Source organism: Scyliorhinus canicula, chromosome 21, assembly GCF_902713615.1.
Source record: "Scyliorhinus canicula chromosome 21, sScyCan1.1, whole genome shotgun sequence".
In the NCBI taxonomy this organism is placed as follows: Eukaryota; Metazoa; Chordata; class Chondrichthyes; order Carcharhiniformes; family Scyliorhinidae; genus Scyliorhinus; species Scyliorhinus canicula.
In genome coordinates, this window is record NC_052166.1 from 54,647,025 (window position 1) to 54,663,328 (window position 16,304).

Below are 16,304 nucleotides of genomic sequence, written 5' to 3' on the forward strand. Positions count from 1 at the left end.
ACATCTTGTTTTATATGAGGTTATAATTATATCACCTCATCACTGACTACAAATGACTAAGTTACAATTAACCAAAATTTAATGTGTTCTCTACAATTCTATATTAAGTTTCCCAATTTTTTTAGATCAGACTAATCATTTGATGGTATTTGGTGCTAAATTGACCATAAGAAACTCTTATTTACTAATCAACATTGATTTTCTGGGACTGCCAGTTTGTGTACATATAGTTCGATTCTGTAGATCATGTGGTAGACTTGTAATGTAACCAATATTTCAATGATAATGGGATTTCTTCCACCTTTTTATTTTAGCCATCAAGCCTGCTGTCTCAAAATAATCACACAAAAGACTCTGGATTCAGCTCGCAATATCAAGTTCCACCATCTCCAGGTCAAGGACCAACTCCTAAAAGTGGAGATAAAATGGAATGTTCACCACCAGTCCATCGAGGCTATTGGGTTTACTCACCAATCAGACGTTCGTCACACAGGACTCGTACCCAAACAGGTATAGAAAATGGGAGATGAAAGGATGGCTCTATTGATTTAAGGGCCCACACCTTTGGCTTTGGGCATAATTGTCTGTTCCAATACATATCATGGGCTGGATTCTCCGGCAGCGGGATGCTCCATTTTGCCGGCAGCCTGGGAGTTTCCCAAATACGTTGGGCTGCCCCACAATGGGAAACCCCATTGACCACCCGGGGTAATGGAGCATGCCGCCGGCGGGGTGAAACAGAAATGCGGCGGGGCGGAAAATCCAGCCCCGTATCTGTGTTGAAAATCCATCTCCCCTCCTGAGTTTCTGCTCAGTCTTATTTACGTATTACCAAATACAAAATCTGCTTTGCACCAGCAAAATCAGGCAGTGTTTTAAAATATGTCTTTTTTTAAAATGCTTTAAAAAATTTCCTTGGTATTTTTTTAAGAGTGGTAACTCGGTTCGTTGGATGAGGACAGCTGAAAGTGGGTTTATCAAAAAATAAACATTTACCGGGCGGCAAGGTGGTACAGTGGCTAGCACTGATGACTCACGCCGCCGAGGACCTGGGTTCAGTCCTCGACGTGGGTCACTGTTCATGTGGAGTGTGCGTATTCTCCCTGTTTCTCTGTGGGTCTCATCGTCACAACCTAAAGTTGTGCAGGGTAGTTGGATTGGCCACACTAAATGCCCCTTAAGACTAAAAAAAAAATAAGCATTTAAAACATGTCAATCCATCACCAATAAATAACTCAATTTGAAGTGACTTGAAAATAACTTTTCCTGCTTAATCGTGAATCCGGCACCATTTCTCATTGGATCGACTGTGTTCCACATAGCGCCGGTGTTAGCCCTTTAATGGTCGCCGAATTGGTCCAGGTGTGGTGCCAGTTTGCTGTCGTCGAAGTCCACGAATCCTGCCCCCCCGGCGTCAATACTTGGGGCTGGATTCTCCACTGGCGGGTTTCTCCGGGACAATGGGAAACCCCATTGGCCAATTAGCGAGACGGAGAATCCCACTGCCAGCGGGGGGCCGGTGCGGCGGGACGGAGAATCCCGCCGTTCGTCTGAGAAACACAGAATCCTGCTGCATGTAATTTCTGCTGGGTAAGGCCATGATATTTGACCGGTATCAAAGAAAGATTCCTAACACAGGAAGAACCTTTAGAAAAGTAACTAAAACATTGTTGTTATTAAGTGCTCTCGTCTGGGGGCAGCGCGGTGGTTAGCACTGCTGCCCCACGGCATCGAGGACCCAGGTTCGATCCCAGCCCCGGGTCGCTGCCCGTGTGGAGTTTGCGCATTCTCTCCATGCCTGCATGGGTCTCACCCAAAGATGTGCAAGGTAGGTGGATTGGCCCCGCTAAATTGCCCCTTAATCGGGAAAAAAAAATTGAATACTCTAAATTTTGGGAAAAAAGTGTTTTTGCCTGCGTTTTTACCAGTGGTGTAAATAATTTATTTTGGTGTGCAAACATTTTTAAAGGTTGTTGTTGCATTTTTATAGAAATTAATTAATTTTATTATATATGGTGGGTATGGGCCTGATAAAGCAAGTTTGCAGCCATTTTGTGTGATTGTAAAATAAGTCTTTTGTCATTTACAGGAGATGGTGAAGATAGTGGGACTGAGAGTGATGATTGTGGCATGCCAGGGCAACCATTTGCAGCCCCACCAAGCTCAGTTATTTATACCATGTATCCTGATGGTACACCTGTGCCACAAGGTACCGTGGTATATGGACCACCTCCAACAGCAGCAGCTAATGTTGGATCTGATCCTTCAAGCACAATTATCTACGGACCTCCACCATCTGGAGCACAAGTTGTTTATGGACCTCCTCCTGCCAACTTTACTGTCCCTCTTATTCCTCCTGGTGTTCTGCACTGCAATGTCCTGGAGCACCATGACCTGGTAAGACTTTTGACACCCGTGCTGTGAATTCATAGAATCCCTGCAGTGCAGAAGGAGGCCATTCAGCCCATCGAGTCTGCACCAACACTCCGAAAAGAGCACCCTACCTTGGCCTGCTCCCCCGCAACCCCACCTAACTGCATATCTTTGTGGTGTGGAGCTAAACCCGCCGGCAACACTGGAATTGACCCCAGCATGGCAGCATGTGGCGCAGCGGTTACCACGGGTCTGCGGTGCTGAGGCCCCGAGTTCGAATCCCGGCCCTGTCTGTGTGGAGTTTGCACATTCTCCCCGTGTCTGCGTGGGTTTCATCCCCACAACCCAAAGATGTGCAGGGTAGGTGGATTGACCACACTAAATTGCCCCCTTAAGTGGAAAAAAAAATAATTGGGTGCTAAATTTATAAAGAAAAAAGGAATTGACCCCAATTTCCTGGTGCTGTGAGGCAGCAGTGCTAATCACTGCCAGCATGCCACCCATAAAGGGAGCATTCTCAAAGCTGTTTTCAGCTATTCTGATCAGAAGCTTAAAAACCTTTGTAAATAAACCTCTGAATACATAATATATAGAAGGGCCGAATGGCCTCCTTCTGCACTGTAAATTCTATGATTGAATCCCAAAGCCTCGGGTATCTTGGGAATCTGCATATTAGAGTAAGGCAGTGCCTCGCTCTAATATGCTGATTTGCGAAAATGCTGCCTTTTGTGGCGGGACTCCCTTTGCAAAGTCTCGCGAGATTCTGTTGAATCTCGTGAGGAGTTGAGCGCCGGGTAGACCCTTTCACCACCACGCTGCGCGTGCGGCAAGCTGCTTTTCTAGCGCAGCCTGGCCGGGGGACCGCCCCCTAAGTGTGGGATTTACCATTGGGAAACTCGCCAGGATCAGTGGCTGAATACCGATCTGGACCTCAGCAAAAAAGCCGTCATGAATCGCCTTGCCAAACACGTCCAAAATGACACTTAGGACGTAGTTGAACATGTTTTGGCTGGGTTTAGTGGGTTGTTCCCGGCGCTTGTATCGCCGATAATGACCCCACTATCGAACGGGACTGTTGTTTTTCGGCCTCAGCAAGCGAGCCCCCACTCGATCGCATTCAGTACACTGAGGAGCTCTGCTTGCCAGTGCAAAAAAGCCTTGCTTTCTCGATTGCCCCCCCCCCCTCTCAAAATTGCCAACTCACCTGTTAGGGGGTCCTAGAGGGTCCCCCCCCACCCCTTCCCAGGCCGGTCTCCAGCATGGGTAAAGTGCAGCCAAGCTGGCACCCGGGTAGCACTGCCATGGTGCCCAAGTGGCAGTACCAGGGTGCCAGGTTGGCACTACCATGGTGTCCAGGTGACATCAGCAGTGTCAGGGTGCCACCCTACCCATAGGTCAACCACCCGGGGTCCTCCAATCACCTGGTGCCGTTCCGCCTGGTCCCTGTTTGTGGACACCAGTCCTAAATGGTGCTCGGCTGGGGTCTCCTCGACGAGGCCAATAGATCCCGGGGGCTGGTTAGATCTGGTGTAGGCATAATTAAGTGAGCAGTTAAGTTCACTTAACTATGCAAGTCTGGTTCACCCATTGGGAAATTCCCAAGAGGCCCGATTACGGTGGGAAGCAGTTGTGAATCGCGCCCTATATTTAACACATTTAAAATTCTGTTTTCATTACTTTCCTAAATTTTGCATTTGGAATTATATTTCAGGAGAATGAAGTCAGTAGATTAGAAGATATTATAGCACATTTGAGATCCCATAAATGTGAAGATCAGACAACAAGTCCATCCACAGATCGGTATCATGAGCAAATAGAACAACTTCGCCACAGCATTCATGAAATATTGCATGGGAGAGAAGAGTTGGAGCATGAAGTTGAGGAATTGAACAAGGCATCCCATAAGCACAGCCAAAAGTAAGAAAAATATTAGTAATACTGTGTATTATTGCGAGCACTCAGCATTTGCCTCGAATTTGTTTCATTTCAGACAAGCATATCAGAAATAACGGGATTGATTCTTATAATTTCAAATAATAACATGTTTGTAAGAAATAGGAACAGGTGTAGACCATGTGGCCCCAGGTACTTGCCCTACAATTCACTACAATCCTGGTTGATGATCTGACTCAATGTCTCTTTCATGCCTGCTCCCTATATCCCTTGATTCCCTGAGAGGTCAAAGATCTCTCAATTTTGAATTGGAGCTTCCATAGTACAATAAGAAGAGAATTCCAAAGATTCCAATGCTGAGTGAAGAAATTTCTCTTTGTATCTGTCCAAAATGATGCCCTAATCTTCACCCCCTTGTTCTGTATTCTCCAGCTCGGAGAAACAACCTCTGTGGCTATCCTGCGGCGCTCCTTCACAATCTTGTATATTTTAATGAGATCATCCCTTCGCTTCTAAATCCAGAGAGTATAAGCTCAATTTATTCAACATCTCCTCATTCATAACCCCAGGAGCCAGTTGTAGTGAACTTCTGCGGTACTGCTTAGGAGGAAATATATCTTTACTTAGATGTAGAGACCAAAACTGAACACTGGTCTCACCAAAGCTCAAACCGCTTTAGCAAGACTTCCTTTTTTTGTACACCAACCCCTTGCAATAAAGGCCAACATGTCATTTGTGTTCCTAATTTTGTACCTGGATTCCTTGTATAAGGGTACCCAAGTTGTTTTGAACATGAGGATTTAAACGTTTTACACCTTTTTAAAAAATGTTCTGCTTTTCTATTCCTACTTCCAAAGTGAACAACTTCATGCTTCCCCTCATTATGCTTCATCAACCACTTTGTGGGCCACTCATTTAACCTGTCTATATCTCTTTGAGGACTCTTTTTTTTGTGTTCTCCTCACACTTGTGTTACCACATTGCTTTGTATCACAAGGTTGAAGGGGTGATTAAAGAGACTAAAAAAATGTAGATGGCGCCACAGTCCCAGAGGACCATAGGTTGCTGCCCCCTTTGAGAGAGAGCTGACTGGTGGTGATTTAATCTGAGGACCACCACACCTCGGGCGAGGGGCAGGGTTGAGAAGGCAAGGCCTTTGTGAATAACCTCAGCCAGTATGGGAATTGAACCCATGCTGTTGGCATCGCTCCACATCACGAACCAGCCATCCAGCCAACTGAACGAATCAACCCGCAAAAGGACTAAACATACAATACGGAAGGTCACATTCAGTCCAGCCAATGAATAATCGTATTCAATCATTTTATATGGTCCCTGTGATCATTTGAGCAACTGTGCAACATTTGTTCTGCTCCTGCACCTCCATTTTTGGATATGACTGAATTTCTAGACTTCAGAATCTTCAGAATTATGAAAGTGCTATTCTGTAAATGTGCCTTCAAAGTAGATGCAATAGGGGAAATTCCTTTAATTTCATCTTCACAATTTAATTAAGTTAATGCTAAACATGGGGTTGAATTTTTCCTGATCACTTGCGGTAAATTTTTCAAGCTATCCACAGAAACCCAGCTGAAACATTTACACTATTTTTTTAGGGTCTTCCTGGATCTTGCATCCAGGGAAAATGTAATTTTTATTGCTGTTTTAAGAAAATAAGATCAGTGGTGCAAAATCAAGGGCGCGATTCTCCGATGTCATGCCGGTTGGGAGAATAGCGGGCCGCGCCAGTTTTTCACGCGACGCCGTTCCGACGCACTCCTGCGATTCTCCCAAACGGCGAAATCGGTTCCGTTGTGTTCAGCGCAGCAAAACCCCTAGAATCGCCCGAGGCACCCAAAATGGCGATTCTGCGGAACCCACGCTATTTTCCGGCCCGGATGGGCCAAAGTCCCGACGGCGTGACCCCAGTTCACGCCGTCGCAGTCCACACCTGCTTTTTAAAGTCGTCAGCCAATCGGGCTGGCTGACGCAAGCAGTGAGGAGGTGAGCGGACCACCCCGGAGTCTCCGCAGACTGGGGAAGGCTTCCCCGAGAACGCAGCGGCCGGGAGGGGGGGAGAGGGAGTAGTGGGGGGGAGAGGGAGTAGTGGGGGGGGAGAGGGAGTAGTGGGGGGAGGGGAGAGGGAGTGAGTAGTGAGGGGAGGGGGAGAGCGAGTGAGTAGTGGGGGGAGAGGGAGAGCGAGTGAGTAGTGGGGGGGGGAGAGCGAGTGAGTAGTGGGGGAGGGGGGAGAGGGAGTGAGTAGGGGGAGAGTGGGAGTGAGTAGGGGGAGAGTGGGAGTGAGTAGGGGGAGGGGGAGAGGGAGCGAGTAGTGGGGGGAGAGGGAGTAGTGGGAGGGGGGTGGGAATGAGTAGTGGGGGGGCGAGGGAGTGAGAAGTGGGGAGAGGGAGTGAGTAGAGGGGAGAGGGAGTGAGTAGTGGGGGGGAGGGGGAGAGGGAGTGAGTAGTGGGGGGAGGGAGTGAGTAGGGAGGAGGGGGAGGGAGCGAGCAGTGGGGGGAGAGGGAGTAGTGGGAGGGGGGAGAGGTAGTAGTGGGAGGGGGGTGGGAATGAGTAGTGGGGGGCGAGGGAGTGAAGTGGGGAGAGGGAGTGAGTAGAGGGGAAGAGGGAGTGAGTAGAGGGGGAGAGGGAGTGAGTAGTGGGGGGAGAGGGGAGACGGGAGACGGAGTGAGTAGTGGGGGGAAAGGGAGCAGTGGGAGGGGTGTAGAGGGAGTAGTGGGGGGAGAGGGAGTAGTGGGGGGGAGAGGGAGTGAGTAGTGGGTGGGAGGGGGAGAGGGAGTGAGTAGGGGGCAAGGGAGTGAGTAGTGGGGGAAGGGGGAGAGGGAGTGAGTAGTGGGGGGAGGGGGAGTAGTGGGGGAGGAGAGGGAGGAGTGGGGAGAGGGAGTAGTGGGAGGGGGAGAGGTAGTAGTGGGAGGGGAGAGGGAGTGAGTAGTGGGGGGGAGAGGGAGTGAATGGAGGGGGAGGTGGAGTGAGTAGAGGAGGGAGAGGGAGTGGGTAATGGGGTGAGGGGGAGAGGGAGTGAGTAGTGGGGGAGAGGGAGTGAGTAGTGGGGGGAGAGGGAGTGAGTAGTGGGGGAGAGGGAGTGAGTAGTGGGGGGAGAGGGAGGGAGTAGTGGGGGGGGGGGGAGAGGGAGGGAGTAGTGGGAGGGGGAGCGGGAGTAGTGGGGGGGAGAGTGAGTAGTGGGAGGGAGGGGGGGGGGAGAGGGATTGAGTGGAGTGGGTCGTCCACCCCCGAATGCAACATCTCAGCCGCCCTGCCATGGCAGGACGGTGATGAGTACACGCCCGCTGGTTGCCCTGTGGCTGATGGGCACAGCCCACTGACGCACCGGTGAGGAGGACGTTGTTAACTGACCTTTGGATGCAGAAAGTGACATGGGGTTAGGCGGGCCGCTTGTCAGCAGCGCGACCAGGCCACCGGGACACACAGGTATCCCGTGGCAGGCGGCTGCCGAGGTGCCGAATAACCTCCGTCTAGCATGTCGTTTCTCTGCCCCCCACCACCCTTCTGTAGGTGACCATGTATTCGAACCGAACGGCGATGTTCTCCGCAGTGGTTGGGGCCGCTGCACTGCAGTTGGACATCCAGCAGTGTCCACAGCGACATCCCACAGTGGATGCAGGGGCAGCTGCAGCAGCAGAGGGAATGGCCGAGGAGTGGCCCGTCGTCGCCGTACAGGCCGCAGGCACTCATGGCCGGTATGTCCAGCGGGATGCCGAGGGGAACATTGACCCCCAAACGCTGAGGAAGGCACAGGACGCGGGCACTGATGTCGAGCAGCATGGGTGGGGAGGAGGAGGAGATTCTCATGGTGGAGCCAGATTGCCAGAGGTGACAATCAAGGCCTAGGGTGTTCCGTGACCGGATCTCTTTCGAGGCACTGCCGGACATCACCTGCAGGAGGAGACTCCGGTTCAGCAGGTAGACGGTCGCACATATCTGCCACCTCGTGGCGCACCTCGCCCCACGTGGAACAGGAGGAAGACACGTGATACCGGTTGCCGTCAAGGTGACGGTGGCACTTAACTTTTATGCTACCGGTTCCTTCCAGTCTCCGAGTGGGGACCTATCCGGGATATCGCAGGCATCGGTCCACAGGTGCATCCGGGACGTGACCGACGCCCTGTTCGCAATCGCGGACCGCTGCATAACCTTTCCCGAGGACCGAGCAAATCAAGAAGCACAAGCCCATGGATTTGCCAAGGTGGCCGGGATACCGATGGTCCAGGGAGTGATTGATGGTGTTCACGTCCCCATGCGCCCGCCTGCAGGCAACAGGGAAGTGTTCACTAACAGGAAGGGGACATACTCCATGAACATCCAGATGGTATGCAACCCCCACATGAGGATTATGCACGTGTGCACAAGGTTCCCAGGGAGTGTGCATGATGCGTACATGCTGGCGCAGTCGTTCATCCCTGCAATGTTTGAGGGACGGCCCCCCCCCGGCTGAGGGGCTGGTTGCTGGGCGACAGGGGTTATCCACTGAGGTCTTGGCTGATGATGCCCATACGGAGGCCTCAGACCATCGCGGACACCCTATATAATGAGGCCCATGCTGCAACCAGGGGTGTGATGGAGCGCTGCTTTGGTCTGCTGAAAATGAGATTCAAGTGCCTGGACTGCTCCGGAGGGCCCCTGCAGTACCAACCCGACAGGGTCGCTCGCATTGTTGTGGTCTGCTGTGCGCTGCACAACATCGCAATGCAGAGGGGAGATGCCCTGGTGGAGGAGTCGGAGGGAGAAGCCACTGGCAGTGGTGCCAACGTTGAGGTGGAGGAGGTTGGTGGTGCGTCGGGCGCAGCACACAGACACGACCCGGGTGCTGGTGCCTTTTTCTTCCTTATTTTATCATCAATATTCTTATTGATCCAAGATACTGTAGCTTTGGATACCCCATATTTATTTCTCACGGGTACGTACCTAGCTTGCACCCTACTCCTCTCCTTTAAAAGTCTCCCATTTTTCATCCACTGTTTTATTCACCAAAATGCGTTTCCAAGCAACCTGCTCCACTTCAACATTTAGACCCTAAAAATTTGCCCTTTTCCAGTCTCGGTACCTGTCCAGATGGAAGGTCTTGTTTACGGTCAACTTATAACCTCCGCACAGCCATACGGTTTTGGCAGGTTTTAGTAACGGGAGTTCCGGCTCTGCCCAACCAACAGACTGCACCGGTCGGATGATGCCGAGGCTTCCAAAGGGTTTGAGTCCGTCCTCTGCTTTCCCCAGCAGCGCATAGGGATCTGGGCAGACCCACGAGTATTTTGTCTTGGCCATGAACGCATTAATGTTGCCCAAGCCTTCCTAGAAGACTTCTAGGTACTTTTCCTAGACTTTGTAAATTCCTCCGGTGCCCATCCAGAAGCTCTGTTACCAATCCAACCAGATGCATTATAGCCAGTCAGGGCCGAGCAGACTTGGTCTGAGTACTATTAACGGCAGCCTAACGTACTGCTGCCCATAAATAAATGGAATTATTGTTGCGCCTGCTATGGCTAGGTGTGTGTGTGTGTCCATTTAGGCCACTAGCCTTGCCTCGGTGTCCCGCAAACCAAACTCCAGTCGTGATTCCCTCAATGGCCTTCCTATTACTGAAACAGTGACCCCCATGTCCAATTCCATCTTTAATGGGTGACCTTTCACCTGCACAGTAATCCTGATGGAGGCGGCCCATAGCGTTGCAATGCAATTGCATACATTGCTTGACATCACCTGTTCTTAGTGGAGGGTCCTGGCTCTGGGCTGGCTGACCTGTGGTTTCTATTTCTGTGGTTTCGCCGTACACCTTGGATCATCCACCATTCCAGGGTGATGTCCCGCCTGGCTATAGCAAACCTTGGCCAACTGGACTGATCTCGACAGTGTTCGGACCAGGGTGGGGTTATGGGGTTCTCCGTCCGAGTGCCGTTTGCCAGCATGCGGGAGTGGGGCATCCTCCGCTGTTTACCTCCATCCCTGACGTCCCTTGGAGTTCCTGAACACCTTTCTCTGCGCTCTCTCGTGAGAAGGAGATCTCAACAGCCTTTTTTTAGATCCAGCAATGGCTCGACTAGCAAATTCCGCTCGGTCGCCATATTATTCACTCTGCATTAAAGACGGTCCCAACGCATCTTGGGTTGGGATGACCTATAGTCACAAAACTCGGCCAATTTGCACAATTGCGCCAAAAGCACGGTAATGGACTCCCTTGGGGTCCTCATGACAGTATTGAATCAGTACCTCTTATGCGATAACTGGCTTGGGGTCATCGTGGTTTGCCATAAGCACCAGTAACTCTTCGAATGTCTTAGAATCTGGGGACGCGAGGTAACTTAGGCTCTTTATGAAGCTGAAAGTGTGGGCCCCAGAAATGGCCAGAAGAATCACCATCTGGCGATCAGCCCCCAACAATACCATTCGCCTTGAAAAAAATAGCACATACGTTCCGTCTATTGAGTCCAGTCCTCTACACCCCCATCGAATGCATCAAGTCTGCCAAAGAGCAGCATATTCAAATGGTGCAAACATATTTATTTGTGAAGAGAGGTGGTCGTGCTCCAAATGGCTAGCTGCACCAATGATATCCTCATCGCCAATTTAGAAGTTATGGAGGAGTCTGGAAGGGACAGTCAAAAAATGATTTATTTCCAAAAGGAAAGTATTTACAAGTAACAGTCCCAGTCCCAGTTGGGGCTATTTGGCGGCTCAGCTCTTACATGGCCCGGCTTTTGTGGTACTGAAGTAACTAGCCCACTGACGGGCCTCCGCCCCTCAGTGGGGGAGCTCGTGCTCCTCGAGGCTCACGGGGAGATTAATCAGATTGTCCATTTGGGCCTCATGGGGTTTATAACATTCACATTAATAACTTTTAATTGGGAAGTAATTAAAACATTATGGTCCCTTTTTCTTTGAAGCTTTTTAGATGGCCATATAAATCTGCTCATGAGTGAACTTGATATCGAAAAATCCCTCAAGAGACATGCTGATGTTGTTGATGAAATTGAATGTTTGGAGATAACTCTCTCAAAACGGAGAGCAGAACTGCGCGAAGCAAACAGACTATTGATGGAGGCTGAGGTTGACCTCAAAAGGACACGGGAAAAGGCAAGTGTGCTTCAAGTTATCATTTATACTTAAAAACAGTTCACACAAAGGTTCAATATATATTTCATTAACTGAGCTTGGTTGTTGAACAATAAACCTTTAAAGCAGTATCCTAACCAAATTGCCGCATTTCCAATGCATTAGGAAGTGAATGCCTTGCTGCAACTGTTTTTGCTTCATCAAGTTCTGAAAGTTCTCTTATATTTACAAACCTACTGTTTGCAATTTTTAAAATGTAATTTGTATAGTACTTTTTCCTTGGTTAGATTAAAGCTAATGTTTTATTTCAATTAAAAGTAAAAATACTTCACCTTGATTTAACACATTTTTGACTCGTATTGTGAGAAATGCCATAATTCCTAACCAATGTCATGGGTGTTGGAATGTCCAATACCATGTAGAACTTTAGGTGCGAGCAATGCAGTATTGCAGTTGGTAAGGGGTGAGAAAAAATGCTCTGTTCTTGAAAAGACAGCACTTACCATTTTGAGTACGTGATGGTGGAAGGAAATTGGACTCCCTGAACATTGATAAATTTGACAATAGTAATAGTAGTCAGAGTTCCCTGTCGCAGGCACTGAATCAGAAAATGTAACCAGGCATCTCTTATTTACTATTTGAAGCCAAAAGCTAAATAAAAAGAATAAGGGCCGGGATTCTCCGACACCCCTCCCCCCGGCCGGGTTGGAGAACCCCCGGGACGAGGGGCGAATTCTGCCCTGTCGCCGGCTGCCCTATTCTTGGGGGCCGGCGGGTTTCCCGCCACGCCGGCTGTTGACAGCGACCCCCCCGGTGATTCTCCGGGCCCCGATGGGCCGAGTGGCCATCCAGTTTTGACCAATCCCGCCGGCGTGAATTACTCGCCTCACGTACAGCGGGATCTGGCAGGTAAGTGTGAGGGGGGCGGTCCTGGGGGACCCGACCCCAGGGGGCCTCCACGGTGGCCTGGTCCGCGATCGGGTCCTACCGATCCTGCAAGCAGGGTGTTCCCGTGGGGGGGGGCCTTCTTTCCTCCGCGCCTGGCCCCTGTAGGGCTCAGCCATATTGCCCGGGGGACCGGTGCGGAGAAGAGAACCCCTGCGCATGTGCAGAAATACGCCGGCCGGTCTGTGCATGCACGGAAATACGCCGGCCGATCCACGCATGCGCGAGATCATGCCGGCCATTCCGCGCATGCGCAAACTTGCGCCGGCCCTTCGCCACCTGCTGGAGTGGCGCCAATCATTCCGCCGTCAACCTAGCCCCCGAAGATTTGGAGAATTCCTCATGTTTGGGGGCTGTTTACGCCGAGTGGTTGGCGCCGGTTTTTCCGCCGGCGTGGGGACTTAGTCCCCAGAAGGGAGAATCCCACCCAAGGTGCCAAATGTCCTTTTTATTAAAAATTAAATTGCGATTAATTTCCTCATTTAAAAATTTTAATCTTTGTTAATCATGGGTTAAATCATGTTTAATTGATAACAACAGTTACTATATTCATTCAAAGTATTTTAAATACTGTTGTTATTATCATCGAAAAAGCTTTAGCAATAAAACCCTATTTACATGCCATGGAACATGAGCACCAGCAGTGACCCTGTGGCCCGAATATCCTATTTTGTGCTGTTCAGTTCTACGTCATTGATTATATATTTCCAGTTTATTTTCCTTAATTCAATAAAATGTATCTTTGCCCTTTAATTATCTGAATCAATTTTTTGAGACTATTATTATTAAAGTTACAACAATTCTACCGTTTATTTTGCGAAGTTGCACAGACTATTTTGCACAGATTATCAGATTATTACTGGGGCTGGTTTACCACAGTGGGCTAAACAGCTGGCTTGTAATTCAGAACAATGCCAGCAGCGCGGGTTTAATTCCCGTACCAGCCTCCCCGAACAGGCGCCGGAATGTGGTAACTAGGGGCTTTTCACAGTAACTTCATTGAAGCCTACTTGTGACAATAACCGATTTTCATTTCATTATTTTTTTTTATATGTGATTTATCATTCTGGCAGACAAAAGAAACTGTCCGGTGGTATGATGATGCCAGGAAACACTTGGTAGACACTGAGAAAGATGCAGAAGAGTTGGAACAAAGAGCACAGGAAACTGCAGTTAAATTAGTTGAGGCCGATCAGCAACTCAGGTACTGAATGAAGTTCCAAGCTGAACACAGTTTTTAATCATTTAAGCTGATTGCATATGGTACTCGTGCAGTAGTGAATGATCGAGCAGATAGTGTTTGCCAAAGGTAGAGAGCTTTAAGCTTAAGTCTCTTATTTCAGCACTGCTGTCTCATGGCGCCGAGGTCCCAGGTTCGATCCCGGCTCTGGGTCACTGTCCGTTTGGAGTTTGCATGGGTTTTGGGCCCACAGCACAAAGTAGTACAGGGTAGATGGATTGGTCACGCTAAATTGCCCCTTAATTCGATAAAATGAATTGGGTACTCAATTTATTTATTTATTTTAAGTGCAGAAGGAGCCAATTTCATTGTTCTGGTATTCCAAACATTTGGGACGGTTCAGTTTAAAAAATGAAGCCTCTGAATGCTAAACAGTCATCTAGATGACTTCAAAATCTTTTGTTGGATCCATCTAGCTAAATAATGCAACGTGTTGGTGTATCTAACATGCCCAGAATGATCGCATGCATGTCTTCTACAAGCATTTTTCCATAGAAAAAATTAAAGACAGTCTATGGCTGGGAATTTCCCTGTTCCCCGCAGCATACTTTGCGGAGGTGGCGGGGACCTTCTGGCGGGTTTCCTGTTCTGTGCACCCTCTGCTGCCGGGAAACCCACCGTGGGGGTTCGCCACCAGTGGGACCAGATGCCCCACCAGCGAGAGCGGCCAAAACATTTTGGCCAACATGAGCAGAGCATCAAACCTTCAAAGACATTTTAGATTCCTTTGAATTCTTTGATTCGCTGACCATTTTCATAAACGTACAATTGAGGCCCTTGAGCAGAACTAATATTCCCCAGCACTGCTACTGATGATTCTAATGGACATCTCCAATTCCAGTCATTATTGTAATCCTGCCCTCTACCGTCACGGCCCCATTAAGATTGAATATGTCAGAAATGGAAACATCAAGCATGCAAGTAGATGTCGTTTTAAATCAAATCTATACCTGGCCTAATCTAGTACTGGAAAGTTGTCACTATGTGGGAATATTTGATTCTTCATTAGGTTGCACTTAGAACTGTTTGTAGTAATAATAAAATGTGATCTTTCGCAGACGAATGAAGACTGACTTGAAAGATCTTGAGCAACGTAAAGCAGAACAGGGGAATATTCTGAAAGAAATGAACAAAGAGTTATCTACAAGGGATTCAGAATACCAGACACTTGCCCAGAAAAAGGGAAACCTAACTGACAGGCAAGTGGATAGTAACTGTTCGATACAATTCTTTTTGCCCTACAGTTTTGAATGAATTTTGTCACGGTCAATATTCTAGTATGTCCATCAACTTTTTTTTAGTAGTCTGGGCCAGTAGTCTCTATCCGAATTGTCTGCATCAGAGCTAGTTTGTAACTTCACTCTCCAGTGAGCTGGCACCAGTGGTACCCTACCCCCTAACCTTAACTCTTGCACAGTAGAGATGATTAAGCATAGAATGTTCCCTGCTCTAATCGTTTCTCTGAAGAGAGGGAGGAAGATTAGCTTTTAATGTGCAGGACTGTTGAAAGAAGTTAATGTTTGTCTTGTATAGTGTGTAGAGTGAGATACAAATAATAAGAGAAAGAATGATAATCTGAAGAGGTTTTGTGAGATTTTTTCCTCCAGCATTACCCATCGCCTGATAGTTAAAGAATGATCAATATATTTTTTTCTTTAAAAGGAAGACCATAGAATCATAGAATTTACAGTGCAGAAGGAGACCATTCGGCCCATCGAGTCTGCACCAGTCCTTAGAAAGAGCACGCACCTCCACCCCATCCCCGTAACCCCACCTAATCTTTTTGGACACGAAAGGGCAATTTAGCATGGCCAATCCAACTAACCTGTGCATCTTTGGACTGTGGGAGGAAACCGGAACACCCGGAGGGAACTCACGCAGCCACGGGGAGGACTTGCAGACTCCGCACAGACAGTGACCCAAGCCGGGAATCGAACTTGGGACTCTGGAGCTATGAAGCAACAGTGCTAACCACTGTGCTAATAAGATACAAATTATAACAATTGTTTTGTAGTTTTGCATAAATGTAGGTTGAAATTCAACCTCTTTATAACATATAGGACAGTAATAATGAACTTTACAAAGAGGGTAGGGTTCTTATTCAGAGAATAAGCTTCATTAAAGTTTCTTATATGGCTGACATAATATAGTTTATCTTCCATAAACTATAATGCACCAGAATTTATAAATTTTCCTTTCAATGTTTAGCCTAGAAAAACTGCAAACAGAGATCCAATTGGCAGAGAACAGAGAAAAACAGCACCTGGAAACACTGAGAGAAACAACAACATTGTTACATGACAAAACAAGTGAATTGGAAAGTCTAAATATTAAGGTAATTTCAGAAAATGTCACTGAATTAAATTAATTAATTCTGTTGAAAGGATAGTTCATCTTGTCGAAGTTGAGTTTAACCAAGGTAATAGATGTTACTACATTAGAAATAACAAATTTAGTTTCTGCTGTTGAAGAATTGAGCAAGATGCATTCAGTTTGGAATATTCTGAAATATTAAATTTCACCTCTAACAATCACTTCTTTGGGCTGGATTGTCATCTTAGCGGTAAATAGCAGGAGTCAGGAACTTGCCTGACTCTACACACTCCGGTGAAGTGTATTCAAAGCTCCATTTTCGTATCAGGAGTGGGTTCATGCCGGGACTTCCGGTTGCGGCTATGCGGAGCTAAGCCGCACGTTCGGCAGCTCCCGCTACTTAAGGACTTTTGGGCCGATTTGAGGGCCCCAAACGGCGCTGTTTCGACGAATCCCGGTG

General features: G+C 48.3%; 1 protein-coding gene across 5 annotated transcripts in view; it reads left to right on the forward strand.

Annotated features, from left to right (window-relative positions):
* cntrl (centriolin) overlaps positions 1-16,304 on the forward strand; it is a 178,763-nt gene that overhangs the window by 116,407 nt on the left and 46,052 nt on the right. For all 5 annotated transcript variants that reach the window (XM_038781660.1, XM_038781659.1, XM_038781661.1 and 2 more), the window contains 7 exons: positions 315-510; positions 2,090-2,397; positions 4,085-4,290; positions 11,178-11,367; positions 13,365-13,495; positions 14,590-14,730; positions 15,740-15,866. In XM_038781660.1, coding sequence (XP_038637588.1) covers positions 315-510; positions 2,090-2,397; positions 4,085-4,290; positions 11,178-11,367; positions 13,365-13,495; positions 14,590-14,730; positions 15,740-15,866 — 1,299 coding nt within the window. The remainder of the gene's footprint in view (positions 1-314; positions 511-2,089; positions 2,398-4,084; positions 4,291-11,177; positions 11,368-13,364; positions 13,496-14,589; positions 14,731-15,739; positions 15,867-16,304) is intronic.